The sequence below is a fragment of the Podarcis liolepis genome (assembly GCF_965112155.1).
Source record: "Podarcis liolepis genome assembly, chromosome: 8".
Taxonomy (NCBI): Eukaryota; Metazoa; Chordata; class Lepidosauria; order Squamata; family Lacertidae; genus Podarcis; species Podarcis liolepis.
Window position 1 is genome coordinate 72,616,150 of NC_139560.1, and position 12,386 is coordinate 72,628,535.

The 12,386-nt window shown below is 41.8% G+C and overlaps 1 protein-coding gene across 7 annotated transcripts in view; it reads left to right on the forward strand.

The window, feature by feature from the left end:
- CDH10 (cadherin 10) overlaps nucleotides 1–11,606 on the forward strand; it is a 396,021-nt gene extending 384,415 nt beyond the window's left edge. For 5 of the 7 annotated variants that reach the window (XM_083519286.1, XM_083519283.1, XM_083519282.1 and 2 more), the window contains 5 exons: nucleotides 317–453; nucleotides 1,089–1,210; nucleotides 4,653–4,761; nucleotides 6,201–6,452; nucleotides 10,123–11,606. In XM_083519286.1, coding sequence (XP_083375412.1) covers nucleotides 317–453; nucleotides 1,089–1,210; nucleotides 4,653–4,761; nucleotides 6,201–6,452; nucleotides 10,123–10,616 — 1,114 coding nt within the window. In that variant the 3' untranslated portion in view covers nucleotides 10,617–11,606. Of the gene's footprint in view, nucleotides 1–316; nucleotides 454–1,088; nucleotides 1,211–4,652; nucleotides 4,841–4,872; nucleotides 5,844–6,200; nucleotides 6,453–10,122 lie in introns of those variants that run through there. The other 2 variants (XM_083519285.1, XM_083519287.1) reach the window with 2 other exon arrangements.
- The last annotated feature ends 780 nt before the right edge of the window (nucleotides 11,607–12,386 follow it).

Here is a 12,386-nt window from a genome sequence, read left to right on the forward strand (position 1 = left end):
CCTCATGGTTCTTCTGCTTCATGCATGAGAATAGTCAAGTGGGAATTGGAAGTGCTTCTGTATCATCGAGTCCATGATCCATCATGCAAAATGGCTTCAGGAACTGTCATGGGGGAGGGGTGCAGAGAGATTTTCATGATTTCTTAAGAATCTTGGGAAGAGATAGGTCTGAATAGAATTTGGATCGGGAGCTTCCTGGTGGCTCCACGACTGTAGTGATGCAACATCTGTCTGAACACTGAATTGGAATGGCTGTTTCTTATAGGAAGATGAAAGTGTTCAGTTGGCAAATCTTTCTCTACTTGATCCAATTTAGGTTTTCTTTGGATCGCCACACTGACCTTGACCGAATCTTCAACATACATTCTGGAAATGGATCTATTTATACTTCCAAGATGCTTGACCGAGAAATATCACAGTGGCACAATCTTAGTGTGATAGCAGCTGAAATCAGTAAGCTCATTGCTATTGACACAAGTGTTTTCTTCATGTTTGCATGAGAAGAGAATATTGTGCAAAATTATTTTTCTTTGGATTTATGTGGAAGACCCAGTACCTCATGTGATGTTAAGCTTCAGTATGTGGGAGCTGCTGCAGTGTCTGTTCCTTCATGACACTGGTAGACCCACACTGGAGAAGTCCATGTAGGCAGGCTCTTAGGAGCTTCTTGCCATGTCAGAATTGTTTCTGTTTAGGGGAGGGTCAATGCTGGTCTGGGAAGGAGCTATGGTGTAGGGGGGGGGGCCCATACCTTTTGTGTGAGCAGAGTGGCGTGACAGGAGCATGGATTGCAGCAGATCCCACATCCTACAGATGCTGTCAGAGGGTCCCCTAAGGGTGAGACTCTCCCTCAAAAATATGAGTAACACATTAAAGGACCTCCTAGTTTAGTCATCTATAATTCTGTGTGTTGAAGTTGTGGCATCAAAGATTCTGCCTTAGCTGGTAGAAATTCATATAGTGAAACTGCTGGGTTCCCCCCCTTTTTGTTCTTAAAGTGCCATGTATCTGTGGCCTCCTAGTTTAGTTCTGATAGAAAAGAGAATCTATTTTTAAAAAAGATTACTGATTTCCCCCTGCTTTGACAGATAACCCCAAAGAGATGACTCGCGTTTCTGTTTACGTTCGGATATTGGATGTGAACGACAACGCACCACAGTTTGCTGTGTTCTATGATACTTTTGTGTGTGAAAATGCGAGAGCGGGCCAAGTAAGTCAATTTATGGAAATGTTTAAAGCTATTTGGTTCTGTTATGGGAACAGGCACCAAGTCATTCATTTACAATAATGTGTCTATTCCTTAAGAGTGAAAGATTGCTTTTGAGAGCAGTTTGGGGAACTTAACATGAAAAGGGGGGAAATGGCTGCCAGCAAATCAGACTCCAGCCTTGTACAGCAATGCTTCCCAGCTACATCAACATGTAAATTACCAAATGACTTTCTTGCAGATCCACGAAAGGAAGCTTTGTGCTCGGAAGACATCAAGCTCCTTTCTCCCTCCCCCCACCCCCCAAAAGAAAACAGTTTCTCTTCAGTTGTTTTCTCGGATTTGTCCTTAAAAAAACACCCTCTTAATTGCATTCAGTGCCGCCTTCATGGAGGAAAGTGTTATATGTTACAAACAGTAATTTGTAATCATTTTTTAAGCATCCTTTGCTACATAACTCAATTGCGCTTTGACTTGACATGGATAGTGTTCTAAAACATCACTGTCAGCCTTCTATTTTTATGCAAATGCCGGTTTTTATCTCAAAAGGCTTTCTGTGGGCAAATCACACAACAGCATAAAAAGTTGTTTGCATCAGAAGGACAAACATTTGTTTTGCTTTGCCTCTTTAGGAGATGCTTTGAACTGTACTCGGATCAATGTGAAATGACTTTGCCGCAAAGTACCAGCCATTAGGGCTTCTTGCAACTCACAATTGTGCCTCCTGAGGAGAAAGAAAATGGGAAGAGTGAGAGGACAGGGGCACCTTAACTCTTTCACTTCCTGCTGTTTGTCTGCTCAAATCACTCCTCCCCCCAAACCGCTTTCCCACTTTTGTGGGGGTGATGGAGGGGCACACAGTCTCACCTTTAGGGAGGATAAATAAAAAAAAATTCCTTCCAGTAGCACCTTAAAGACCAACTAAGTTAGTTCTTGGTATGAGCTTTCGTGTGCATGCACACTTTTAAAGGGTTTGCCGGAATTGGCAGGGAGAATAATGTGACATTGCTTCTATTATGTTTCGTGTCAGAGGGGAGCAGAGGAGTATCTAAGGGAAGCTTTTGTGCTCCATCCTTCCACAGGGTTTACTTCTATCGGAGGCTGAGCCAGAATTTTCTACTCAGAAACGGTGAGGGGGAATTTGACAAACTTCTCCCTCGACTCACCATTTTCATTTACGCTGCCAGGCACTTTCTGTCAGCAGCTAAGGCAAACACTGGAATATCATTAGCCGGCCACCCACTCCCCATGCAGACAGAGCAGTAGGCAGGTTGGGGACAGGAAAAAAATGGTCCCACACTCTCTGTCCTCGGGGTGATGTCATGTGACTTTAGCAGCACCCTGAAGCCAGAAAGAGCAACCTTCTCCCTTTTTACTCAACCCGGAGTCAGCACACCAATGAGAAAGCTTCAGGTGGTGCTTCAGGTGGTGGAAGCACGTGGCATTGTCCCACCTGCATCATCACTGGTGCTGCTGGTGGAACACCCACTTCTCACTGGTGAGAAGGAGCATCCATGTGTGCAGTTTTGCTGCTCATCTTTCCCCCTGCCCCTGGGTGGAGAAGACAAGAGGCAATGTTTTGAGGGAAGCCTCAGCTCTTGCCAAGTTTGGCTAGAGTGGGGGCACTCCCCAGCAATGGAGGAAATAGGGGGTGGGGCACAATGGCATGGGGGGCAGAGAGCAGCACTTTCTCATTTCACCTCAGATGGTGTAAAGGGACACATCACCCCTGAGTTCACCTGTAGTGAGAACAGACTGCATCCCCCAGCTATCAACATCTCGGGTAGCACTTTGGATTCCTTTAGCCCAGCCTTTCTCAACCTGTGGGTCCCCAGATGTTGTTGGACTACAACTCCCATCACCCCCAGCTAGCAAGGCCAGAGCTCAGGGATGATGGAAGTTGTAGTCCAACAACATCTGGGGACCCACAGGTTGAGAACCGCTGCTTTAGCTAAACCCCAATATAAGCTCTCAGATATAGGGTGACAAATAGAGTAAGATTTAGATGTATTTACATTACTTCCCATGTCACATTTGAGGTCATAAGTTTATGCCATGCCTGTTGAATTTGATACACATGACCAGGCTCCAAAACAAATTGCAAGTTACATACCTGTGCGGGGCAGAAAAAAGCTTTTTGATTTTTCTGGTTTACAACTAATTTTCAACAGATTTCATATTTTGAACTGAACAAAGGCTAAAGAGTCTGTAGCATTTGACTGTGTCCACAACTGCATTCTTCCCAAATGGATAAATAGGCAAAGACTTTTTAATTTCCTCTTCCATATTGATTTAGTTGGGAGTTATACATTTATTTATTACTTTTCTATCCTGTCTTGCCTCTAAGGAGCACAAAGTGGCACACATGATTCTCCTTCTCTTCATTTTATCTTCACAGCAATCCTATGTGCTAAATTAGGCTGAAAGACAGCTATTGGCCCAATATCACCCACTGAGTTCCATTACTGGGGTTGCAAAAAGGCCAGAAACTTTTGCTTCTGATTTGAGTTAACCATGGTTTATAATTATGATTGAACCAGAAACTGTGGTTAGCTGAACCTCAAGTATGATATAGGGGGACAAACCAATGTAAACCAATGTTTAAAGTTGGCTTGTTTCCCTAATTCACAATTAAGATTAATTGCAGTTTGTTTAGGTTCTGACATAACAAAATCATTTGAATAGAACGCTCAACCATGGTTTATTATTAGGTGACTCAAAAGGCTTGATTTGATTTACTCTCACTTTCCCTCTCCTTTTTCAAAGCAAGGAGGAGAGAGGAAATTTTCATTTTACCGCCATTTAGTGTTACATGTGAAGCCTAAACTGTGATTAATCTCAGCTTATGGCTCGTTGAAACAGGTTGGCTTCATAAATCACAGTTTGAAGTTGGTTTGTTTCAGTAAATCATAGTTAAGATAAATCTGAAGTTGATTTGCATAAAGATGAATCATGGTAGCCAAAGTCCTTCCCATAGGCATTCCTACTACATTTTCCCATCTGTTTTCTTGTGCAGAGGAGTTGAAAGGCATAACATTGTGGGAGATGGGGCAAGGATAAACTATCCAAACGTGTCTTACGTGTTCCTACTGCAGGAAGATAGATTAAAGATTGCCTATATCTCCTTTTGGAAGAAAGCAGCTCAAGTGAATAATAGTGTGTTGGGGGGGGGGACCACAAAGGATATGGGGCAAAATGCAAAGTTTTCTGAAGCCAAATTTGGCCCCTGGGCCTCCAGTTGCCTACTAAAGCTCTGGGGAATAAAAAAGAAACCAAGTAAACAATGTAATGTGAATTTGACTTTACTGTGTTGTTTGGGGTGGATAAATGTTACGTACCATGCAAACACAGGAACATATTTTGAAAGCGTCCTTCAAGGCCACTTGTACTTCTCAGACAATCTTCTTACAAATGTCAACTTGTTTTTCCTTGCCCTTCTCTGCAGCTAATACAAACCATAAGTGCAGTTGACAAAGATGATCCCCTCGGAGGACAAAAGTTTTTCTTCAGTTTAGCTGCTGTTAATCCAAATTTCACAGTCCAGGACAATGAAGGTATAATGAATAAGACATCTCGGGATGTGAGAGGAGTGATTCTTTGCGCACATTTCTGGAGTATTCCCATTTTTGTGTAGTTGGGTAACTGGATTCAGAAGCACGGCATAGAAATAAAGACATGTTTCAACTCATTTTCAAAGGACGGATAGGCACTATTCTGGCCCACTGAACCACTGAACAGTGCTCTAGAACAAAACCTATCCCATCATTTCAAGTTGCCGTAGATTAGCTCCAGATAAACTCTTATTTCCCATTCCGCAATTATTTTTGTAGTAGCAAAATGGTGGGCTGGTCCACCTACTCAAGCATTTAATTTCCAACAGTGTCCAGCTGGATGCCTCTGAGACATCCTGGGTTTAAACCACTGAGCCTCTTGGGCTTGCCAATCAGAAGGTCAGTGGTTTGAATTCCCTGCAACGGGTGAGCTCCCATTACTCTGTCCCAACTCCTGACAACCCAGCAGTTTGAAAGCACTTCAGTGCAAGTAGATAAATACATAGGTACTGCTGCAGTGGGAAGGTAAACAGCATTTCCGTGTGCTCTGGTTTCCATCATGGTGTCCTGTTGCATCAGAAGCAGTTTAGTCATGCTGGCCACATGACCCAGAAAGCTGCCTGTGGACAAATGCTGGCTTCCCTCATCCTGAATGCAAGATGAATGCTACAACTCCATAGTCGCCTTTGACTGGACTTAACCGTTCAGAGGTCCTTTACCTTTACTTTATTTTTTGTTTTCTGAGACACCCACAAGCAGGGTATGACGGCAGAGTCCTACCTAGTATGTGATCAGTGAATGTATACTGTTCTTGCTTGCGATTAATCATCATATATAATAGTCAATGATAGATCCATCCCCCAGCAACACATCAGCCACCATTTTTTTCAGAGATGAGAGACCCAATAATGGATATCTGTCATCTACCTAGCTTAATCCAGAAAACGTTCAGTTACTAGTGTGCCCCTTCAATCATTCAGATAGTCTATGGGGTTAGCTAGACATTTCTTGGGGTTTTCTTTGCATTTTGTCTATGATGCATTGATTATGGAGTCATATCCCATGTCCCACACCACTCAATTCCTGTTAGGGGACAAAAAAAATAACAATTGCTCATTAAGGAAACAAACCGGTTCTTTTGAGTGAAGGGGAAATGGAGGGGAACATTCATGGCCTTGAATATTATTCATGCTAGCTCGCATTATTAATGGCAAACTTGTGGGGTTTTTGTTCTTCATTTAAAACACAATGGCAAGGGGAAATGTCAATAAACGTGGAACTGTGGCTTTGGGTCAGAAGGCTGCACACACAAGATAGCCGACTGTTTGCTTCAGGGGAAATATTTAATGGGAAGTCTGTTCAGGTTCTCTTAATGTAACACTGAGTGCATGGCTCTGTGGTTTTGTTGTAATGTGTACATTGTTTGTGGCTAACTGGTCTAGATAATACTGCCCGGATTTTGACGAGGAGGAATGGCTTTAGCCGGCATGAAATCAGTACTTACCTTCTGCCAGTGGTGATATCCGACAATGACTACCCCATCCAAAGCAGCACTGGCACACTGACTATTCGGGTGTGTGCCTGCGACAGCCGGGGAAACATGCAGTCTTGCAATGCTGAAGCTTTGCTCCTTCCAGCAGGTCTTAGCACAGGAGCGCTCATTGCCATTCTGCTCTGCATCGTGATTCTCCTGGGTAAGTTGCAGGGGAACGCTACTCTTTGCTAAATGAAATGGCACTATAAAGAGATATTAGGCCCTGCCAAGCTGCATCCTGCAGTCTTTTTTTTTTTTTTTTTTTTTGCAGTCTTACTTACTTGTCACCACCTTTCAGTAATCAAATTGATACACTGATTGTCCCTGAAATTGGATTAGGGTACAATGTTATCTTATCTGCACAGATGAAGTCGGAACTGCATAACCACTTCAGCACGTTCCAGCTTTCAAGCTGCTGCTCCAGAGATCGCCAACCTTTTTGTCGGGTGCATGGGCACATTAGGAAATCTAGGCAACTGCTGTGGGCACCACAAAACACCCATTTCATAGAAGAAGAAAAACTGGTGGTGCTCAGAACCAGCCCAAACAACAGGCAATACATTTATACAGGGCAAGAAAAGCAAATAAAGCAAATGAATGAATGAATGAAACAGGCAACATCCCCACCACCAAAAAACCCCAACCAAGCAACAACAAAAAGTAAAACTGAAGAACATCCCTATTTCACAAAAAATGAGAGGGTCAAGGGGCCTTGGTGGGCAACAAGGGGCTGACAAGGTGCCCACAGGCATCAAATTTGAGGAATTTTTGTCCCAGGACATTAATAATCAAGGCTACTTACTGAAAAAATAGGAACAACTAAAAAAACCCCAACACAATTGAACATTCATAGAATTAAATCTATATATAGATATAAAATATGCACACACCATTACCTCTCTGGAGAGCTTCACATAGAGTAAAAAGTGTGCCTCTTCCAAGATTCACGCATTTATTTCCGAATCATTTGGTGAATCGAGCACCTCATTTTTTACAAGGGGAACTTTTGCATTAGAGAGTAAAGGAAAGAGCAGACGAGAAGAAATGCTGCCATACCTTAAAAAAAGAAAAGAGGAAATTGAATTAAAAGTGTGAATCAGCCTCTACTCTTTGGAGATAACAAGCTCGAGTGGAGTTCTGTTATTCTCTCTCTTTCTTCCTTTAACAAAATAATAATAATAATAAACCCTAAGTTTCCTACCCCCTCCTTTAAAATAAACTTCCAGGGCACTTTTCAGCCTAAATTAGGAATACTTTATCCGCGTAAACAAATTGTGCAATGTATGAAGAAATGAGTGAATGACTTAAAATAGTCAGCAGCAGATTTCACGGTGAAGCTATGCTGCTTACCTTACCGCTGGCTGGGGGAACCAATTGCAGCACTTTGGGGAGGGGAAATGGTGCCAGTAGAAAGGTGACTGGCTCTGCTGGCAAATTTGCATTGCAAAAGCCTTTCTTCCATCCTGGCCCCCTCCTTACCATCCCAGTACACTGCATTGACTCAGCCACACAGAGGTCAGGTGCGCAAAACAGCCCCACCAAGCCACCCTAGCTGAAAATAGTACACTCTTTAATAGGGATTATGGGGTCAATTAAACTTTTTTTTTTAAACTGTGGATTTCCAATTAGCTTTGCTGTCACTTCTTTCCTCAAAAGAAGGCATAGTTCCTGCTTCAGCAAGCAGATCTGAGGGAAACGAGATGGGATATGTCAAAGAACAGCTGTCAAGTTTGAAATGACAATTAGCAGCTACTTTTCGAAGCAAAAGAACAAAGGAAGCATTAGTTAAGCGTTGCATTTTACAGACTATAGCACTAAAAAAGAAGAAGGCTATTTTGGGCAGACTGTTTTCAGTATTTAGTTAAAGTGCACTTGCTGTAGGTTCTGGGCAGACAAAAGGAAATTCTTTCACATAATGCATAAGTAATTTAAGGAATTCACGACCAAAATATTCAGTGATGACATACAGATGATTTTTTTTATATAAAAAAAGTTTAGTCTTATTCAAGGGGGATAGAACTCTCAGCAGCTGTTAGGATAGCTAAGAGAAACATCCACGTTCAGAATAAATACCTTGTTACAGGCCACCCCAATCTCTCCCGAGCAGAAGCCATATTTTAGGGGTCTTGGCACTTAACCTGGGTTTGTGTTTCTTGGGAATGAGGCACAGTGGAGACTGCCGTGTCTTTATGAAATATGGTTTATTTTTGCACATATTTACAACCTGAGATTTGGTGGAGGGCGTGGAGAACATTACACCCCAAGAGTGCCTCTCGTTGTTCCTCTCATAGCTTCAGCAAACTTGATTCCAAACACCCTCTGTTACCCCTGGTAACTTCACCCTCTCTGTTCTTCTGTTACTGTCCACTTCTCAGCTGGGAAGAAGGATGGCATTTACACAGTCAAGTGTTCTTAATGGCCTGGTGCTTAGCTGCCTTTGGGTTCTTAATGGCATCACTGTCAGCAATCTTCTGAACAGAAGAATTGGTTCAACCTGCGTTTTTCATTGGCCTGGCATCTTCCCTTCATAATCTAAATATTTGCCAAATTCTACCCTTCATTAAATTTAGGGGAGTCTTGTGCCCTTGCAAATGCATAACAACATCTTCATTGCTAGAGCAATAAATAATAAATAATGAAACCTCGCACCCTTCCTGTGAGTTTCCAGAAGTATTGCGGTAAAAAACAAAACAGATTGCCCTTCTTGGTTTGATTCATCCAAGGAATTTCATATGTTCTCATTTCATCTATTCTGGACGTCAAAGGTCAGGATTACAAATCCCCCACGATGTTTCTTGGTAGGTTTCTACCAATGGTTGCACATAGATTAATATTGTTATAGATTTAAGGGGGTAATGCCCCCAAACCCCATACATGCCAGGGTTTCAACTAATTGGGATATGGATTAAAGTGCAGAACTGTGCCAGATAGGGAATTCCTGGGCTGACTTACGCAAACCAGCCTGGCTGGCTGGCTGAAGAGCAAATTTAATAACATGACAAAAGGTGTTGATGGCCCACTGGGGAGTGAGATGTTACCAAGGGGGTGGGGTGTATGTTTGAGGGGACAGGAAAAGGGTTTCTGGGAAGAAGAAGCAGGAAGAAGAGTTGAGATCCATCTTTGGGGGAGGCTGCTTGCCCTGCTGCCTCTTGAAATGACCATACCATGAGATCTGGACTCCCTCCATGCAGACTGAGGGTGTAAAAAGGCTAATAAACCATATTTCTTAAAGGCATGGCAGTCTCTGCTGCACATTCAATTCTCCAAAGAAGGACAGACCTTTGGCGAGTGCATGGCTGGGCTCTTGCCACCGCTTGGCAAAGAGAGGGGCAGGCACATGACTTTTGAAACAATATGGTCCAATATTCATATATTTGGTATAAAAACACACAACAACAGTGTGCTGATTTGATACAGGATGCCAAATACACCATAGAGTACAGTGGTACCTTGGTTTTCAAACATCTCAGTTGACGAACATTTCAGTTTTCAAACGCCGTAAACCCAGAAGTAAATGCTTCGGTTTTCGAACACGCCTTGGAAGTTGAATATACCACGTGGCTTCCGCTGAGTGCAAGATCCTGAGGCCTAGCTGTCGGCTATTAAGTTTTCAGTTTTTGAACGTTTCAGAACTTGAATGGTGTTCTGGAATGGATGGCATTTGAAAACCGAGGTACCACTGTATTACCAAATAGAGCATGGCTGAAGTTCTTGCACTGAGCTGGTAAAAAATAGTAATAATAATAATAACAAAGATGGACACGACAGACATGTTTGTTAGTATCGCAAACTGCAATTCCTTCTTAATGGTGTTCTTTCTTTTTTCCAAGTTATAGTGGTGTTGTTTGCGGCTCTAAAGAGGCAGCGAAAGAAAGAGCCTCTGATCTTGTCTAAGGAAGATATCAGAGACAACATTGTGAGTTATAATGATGAAGGTGGTGGAGAAGAAGACACACAGGCTTTTGATATTGGCACACTGAGGAATCCTGCGGCTATCGAAGATAAGAAGCTACGCCGAGATATCATCCCGGAAACATTATTTATACCACGGAGGACTCCTTCTGCCCCAGATAACACGGATGTCCGGGATTTCATTAACCAAAGGTTGAAAGAGCATGATAATGACCCCTCTGCGCCACCGTACGATTCCCTGGCAACTTACGCCTATGAAGGAAATGATTCTATAGCTGAATCCTTGAGTTCTTTAGAGTCTGGCACTACTGAGGGAGACCAAAACTATGATTACCTCAAGGAATGGGGGCCTCGGTTTAATAAGCTTGCTGAGATGTATGGTGGAGGCGAAAGCGATAAAGACACTTCCTAACCGACCGTAGGATATACAGTTTTTGTTCATTTGAGAGGAAGTAACTTTACAGACACCTTCTCCACGTGACAATATTTGATGTTCAGGAACGTTTTCCTGCCACTCAGCACAATGGGTTTTTTTTCCTTTCCTTTCTTTCTTGTTTCGTTTCGAATTTGCTCATTAATGTCCTTTATTCTTTCTCGTAGAATGTCACATGGAATATATACAGCATTTTATTTAACCCCTTTCCAAAAGCCAAAGCTATTGAAATTCAGTGTGGTCCAATTTATGAAATAAAGGATACACTACCTTTGTGCAGGTTTATAATCTCCCAAGCAACCATAGATTTGAGTTGCTTTCGTTAAATACATGTTCTACACTTGCAAATACAGCTTTTTAAAAAGCCCCAGACCGTGATCCACAGAGGGTCATGAATGCACGTTCCACATGCACTCCTATGTTTTTCCTTAGAATTTTATTTCTTTTTCAGGAACTGCCCACGCAAGACCCCTGGAGAGCTTTCCAAAATCTTGCATAGAGAGCATTCTCCCCAGAATCGACATGCCTAGAAAACAAGGGGCTTCTTTTTCTGTTACAAAAAAAAATTAATCTTCTGAATAACAGCCCAGTGTGCAAAACCCATCAGATTTTCCAATAAATTCTTTGAATTTTGCTATAGGTGAAATTTCAGTGGCACTTCTAGTTTGTGGGTTCTGTTTGTGCAATTTCTGAAAAAGGAAGTGAAAAACAATTAAAATGAATGCGCAGAACCTCTGTGCACTTCTTTTTAGAGATTGTGGCCCTGGAAGAAGAAGAAAACATATGTCCCTATTCTGTACATTACAAATTTCCCTGAAAATATACACGTGGTGTTAATGTGATATGCAGCTGGTTTAAAAAAGAAAAAAAAAAACTTTGTGCAACTTCATTTCATCAGATTCTATCTGCCAATGTTTTATATTTATATTTTTGTATTTATTTTTAAGAAATAAACCAGTTTTATAACGATATTGTTGCCTGCCTGATTTATAAAGAACATGGACCTTTTATCAGTTTAGAGGATTGTGCTTTTATACACATTTATTTTGTTATTTCTGGACCACTTGTCCTTCCAAGGAGCTTGCAAATATTTAAATACAATGAAATCATAGTGTAAAACAGAACTCATCTAATAGCAGCTGCAATTAGGTGCACATAAGCCCCATTGAACTCAATGGGAAATTTCAGCAGATAGATAAATCTATATCTATGAAGAAAAATAGAATCACTGACCTTGAAAATATTAAGGATTTGCAACCTCATTTTGAAGCTGACTCCCACTCAATCCTTACCATCTAATGTATGTGAGTTTATGTGTATCCCATTATAACTATGCAAAAAAATTCATGCAATACAGCTAGTGGCTGTATACTAGTTATACTGCAATGTTAGCTTAAGTGCAGTTCTATGCATTGCAATGGGACTTACTGCCAGGCAAATAATGGATATACGATTAGGATCACAAACCAATTTAATCGCTGGTCTGACTCTCGACCATATTGCCTGGAAATGGTTACACTTCAGCTCTTCCACAAGGGAATCTGGTATGAAGGAAGTGAAAAAATGGGATCCCATTATTTAACCAATATAAGAAGCCATCTCAAATAATGGCCCTGATTCAGCTTTGAACTACTCAGCAGAAGGTATGTTTGCTTGGAGGGATGGGCTACATTCAACATGTTGCTCCCATTCATGAATGCCGATGAGCCAGATTACCCCAAACTGGCCTAGAACAATTTACCCTGAATT